Here is a 3063-nt window from a genome sequence, read left to right on the forward strand (position 1 = left end):
ATATATCGCTAGCTTAGAAAGAAAAGTTGCTAAGTCCCATTTTAAAAATTTTACAGGAGAGGAAAAAATCATCCTATAGCCATTTTCTTTAACTATTTCGCAAGACTTTGTATCAAACATTTTGCGCGTTTAAAGCAAAGCAAAACTCCATAAGAATCAGAAGGATTCGATATTTATTAAAAGACGTCGTATTATTTTGGCCTTATCGGATTGGTGGTGCTTCTTTTGGACTTAGCAAATTTTCTTTTTATTGCTTATGAAGAGGAAAAAATATAACAAGTACCTTTATAATTTTCGAAACGATGCGTATTCAATTTCTTTAGCCTACTATATCAAAATATGAGTTTTCATAAAAAGTGGACTTAGCAACTTTTCACTCTAAGCTAGCGATATGACTTTAATTCCTTCCGATGGAAACACCCATATGTCGTACATGAGAGTGGGCCTTGATTATAAAAAAAAAAACGTTATAATCACCAATAGTGATATACAATATGAGATATGCTTCTAATCTTCTTTTGAATATTTAATCGCATAATTTTTTTAACACCCCCATTCCACTTACTAATAGGAGTAGAAAATCCCGACGAATTACGAATTGAAAATTGATCATTCCCTTAGAGTGATTGAAGGAAAAAGAGAAAGAAATTAATGAAAAAATTCCTGAAATAGTAAGAGCGCTATTTAACGTAAGGAATTTCGCAATTTCATTGTTAGTTTTGAAACGACAGCTGATAACAAGAGTAAGTAGCTGCAAATGTGGAAATCTGTTATCATATGGCCGCGCGATTAAGATGAAGGAAATATGTAGATAAGAAAAGGCGTACAGTGGATAAGTGTGGCAATTGCAAAGATTAAATGAACAAACATGTATTTAATTTATTGAAATTGCATGTAAATCGTATCACCTTATCAACACACTTGATCGTGTCGGGTGTTCATATGGAGAGTCGACAATTACAAAAGTGTGTGTGAGTGATTTTTTTTTTTGCCACAATATTGGTTAAAAAGGTGTCAAATTTTAAGCGAACATTGCTTATGCACATTAGTAACACATTAGTTACGCTGAGAACTTTTGACTAGTTTTGCAAGAGTCAAGTCCTCTTAACAGAAATTTAATAAAACACAAGTATTAAGAAATACTATAACTTTACCCAATTTTCAGCCTCGTCAGAGTAGTTTTTGGGAACAAGAAGTTCCAGAGAGCGACGATGATTTCTTCAAAGAAAATTTTCGAATGAAAAAAGAAACTTTTGACGAATTGGTTATGGCCATGCGAAATATGAAAAAAAAGCTTCAAATTTTGGACAACCAATTGCTTTAGATAAAAGGATTGCAGTCGCGGTGTATACTCTGGGATCTTCCGCAGAATACAGAACTATAGGAAATCTGTTTGGTATTTCCAAGTCAGCAGTATGTATGATTCTGAAGGACTTTTGCAAGGAAGTATGGAGGGTAATGCAACCTACGAACCTTAATAAGTATCCTCTCAGTGAAGCTACTGTTCGAGAATGTGTGAATAGTTTTGGAAAATTGGGATTCAGCGCTGTTGGTAAATTTTAAAAATATACTCATACAGACGCATTGTATTTACGTAAATCATACTTAGATGGTTGTCATATTGAAGTTCATCCCCGGTCTAGTGACGCAACTGACTACTATAACTACAAAGGCTGGTACTCCACAGTATTACTTGCATCAGTGGATTATAGGTTGGTATTGAATATATGCCTAAAAAGTAAATGCTCACATTGTTTATTATAGGTACAGATTTATGTATATAAACGTAGGCACCCCTGGACGGTGCAACGATTCCCACATTTTCGAGAAATCTGCTTTGAAACAGCATCATCAAAACCCTATCCCTACGCACTTGTCTACGCAAATAAACGGAGTTAACGTTCCAGTTGTAATGCTTGGAGATTCAGCTTTTCGGTTTTCGGACATATTAATGAAACCTTATCCATATAGAGAGAATGCTAGCTTCAGTGAAAAAAACTTTAATTATGCCCTGTCTAAGTGCAGAAGGGTAGTCGAGAATGCATTTGGTCATCTCAAAGCTAGATTTAGAAGAATTGGAAAAGGTCTTGATAACCGAATTGACAATGTAAATTTAATAATTAAATGTGCTTGTGTTTTACATAATTTTTTAAACGAGAAAAACGATTGCATAAACAATCGCTGGATGCAACAATTACGGGAGCAGGAGGAAACCGTAGTCCGACCGCAGCCGGAGTTTAATTGTACCCTGACTGATAATAACCTCACAGCGGAAAATATAAGATCTGCTATAGCAATGTTCTTAGGTAAGCATAAATTTCTATGTATCTTTATTTATTATTTATTTATACATATTTATATCTATTTATTTATGTTTTTTGTTAAAACAGTTAGACAGCCACTACCCGCTTGATTTTCGACGCAACTCTTATATGTTGCAACTAAGTACATATTGATCCAGGTAATAAACTATCTACCTGCCAAATTTCAAGCAAATCCATTCAAACTCACAAATATACAAACTTTCGCATTTATAATATTAGTATTAAGCAGGATCCCTTACTTTATTTTATCTATTGTAAACTATTTCACATGAAAAAAATAATCTACCTTTTAACAATTACTATTATTGCTCTGAAAATAAATGAATTAGTAATGGACTAAATTTAATTTGTTTTTTTAATCACTGTCTTTAATGATTTTTATTATTTAAAATTTGTAAGAGTGAGTTTTGAAACATTTTAGAATCGCTTACAAATTCTTCTAACAAAACATTCCGTCCGTCGATAACGTTCTCTTCCTGATGCATTGTTTTTATTAGCTCTTTCGTCTCTTGAATTTCCGTTATGAGACTTGCGTTTAACTTCTGCTTTTTCGATTTGGAGCATCCAGCACACTCGACCTCTACCGGAGCGAGGGAGTCAGAACAGGAAGCCCCAGAAATGTCCAGTACTTCCGACGATGGAGTGTTAAATAAATACTCTGAAATTGTGTTTGTACATAAGTATTTAACTCTAGGAAAAGTTGAGATATCGGAAGAAAATTCAGTACGCGGGTTTCCCT

The 3063-nt window shown here is 33.9% G+C and overlaps 1 protein-coding gene across 1 annotated transcript; it reads left to right on the forward strand.

The window, feature by feature from the left end:
- The first annotated feature begins 1750 nt into the window (after positions 1-1750).
- Positions 1751-2549, forward strand: LOC118756129. Its single transcript, XM_036490916.1, has 2 exons — positions 1751-2306; positions 2391-2549. The coding sequence occupies exons 1-2, from the start codon at positions 1775-1777 to the stop codon at positions 2411-2413; spliced, it is 555 nt and encodes a 184-aa protein (XP_036346809.1). The 5' UTR covers positions 1751-1774; the 3' UTR covers positions 2414-2549.
- Positions 2550-3063: the final 514 nt, after the last annotated feature.

Source organism: Rhagoletis pomonella, unplaced genomic scaffold (assembly GCF_013731165.1).
Source record: "Rhagoletis pomonella isolate Grant_MI unplaced genomic scaffold, Rhpom_1.0 Rhpom_scaffold_08954, whole genome shotgun sequence".
In the NCBI taxonomy this organism is placed as follows: Eukaryota; Metazoa; Arthropoda; class Insecta; order Diptera; family Tephritidae; genus Rhagoletis; species Rhagoletis pomonella.

Coding starts and splice junctions, on each gene's coding strand:
- LOC118756129 (XM_036490916.1), top strand. CDS start 1,775: ATGTATATAAACGTAGGCACCCCTGGACGGTGCAACGATTCCCACATT. Junction 2,307..2,390: donor TGCTATAGCAATGTTCTTAG/GTAAGCATAAAT, acceptor TTGTTAAAACAG/TTAGACAGCCACTACCCGCT.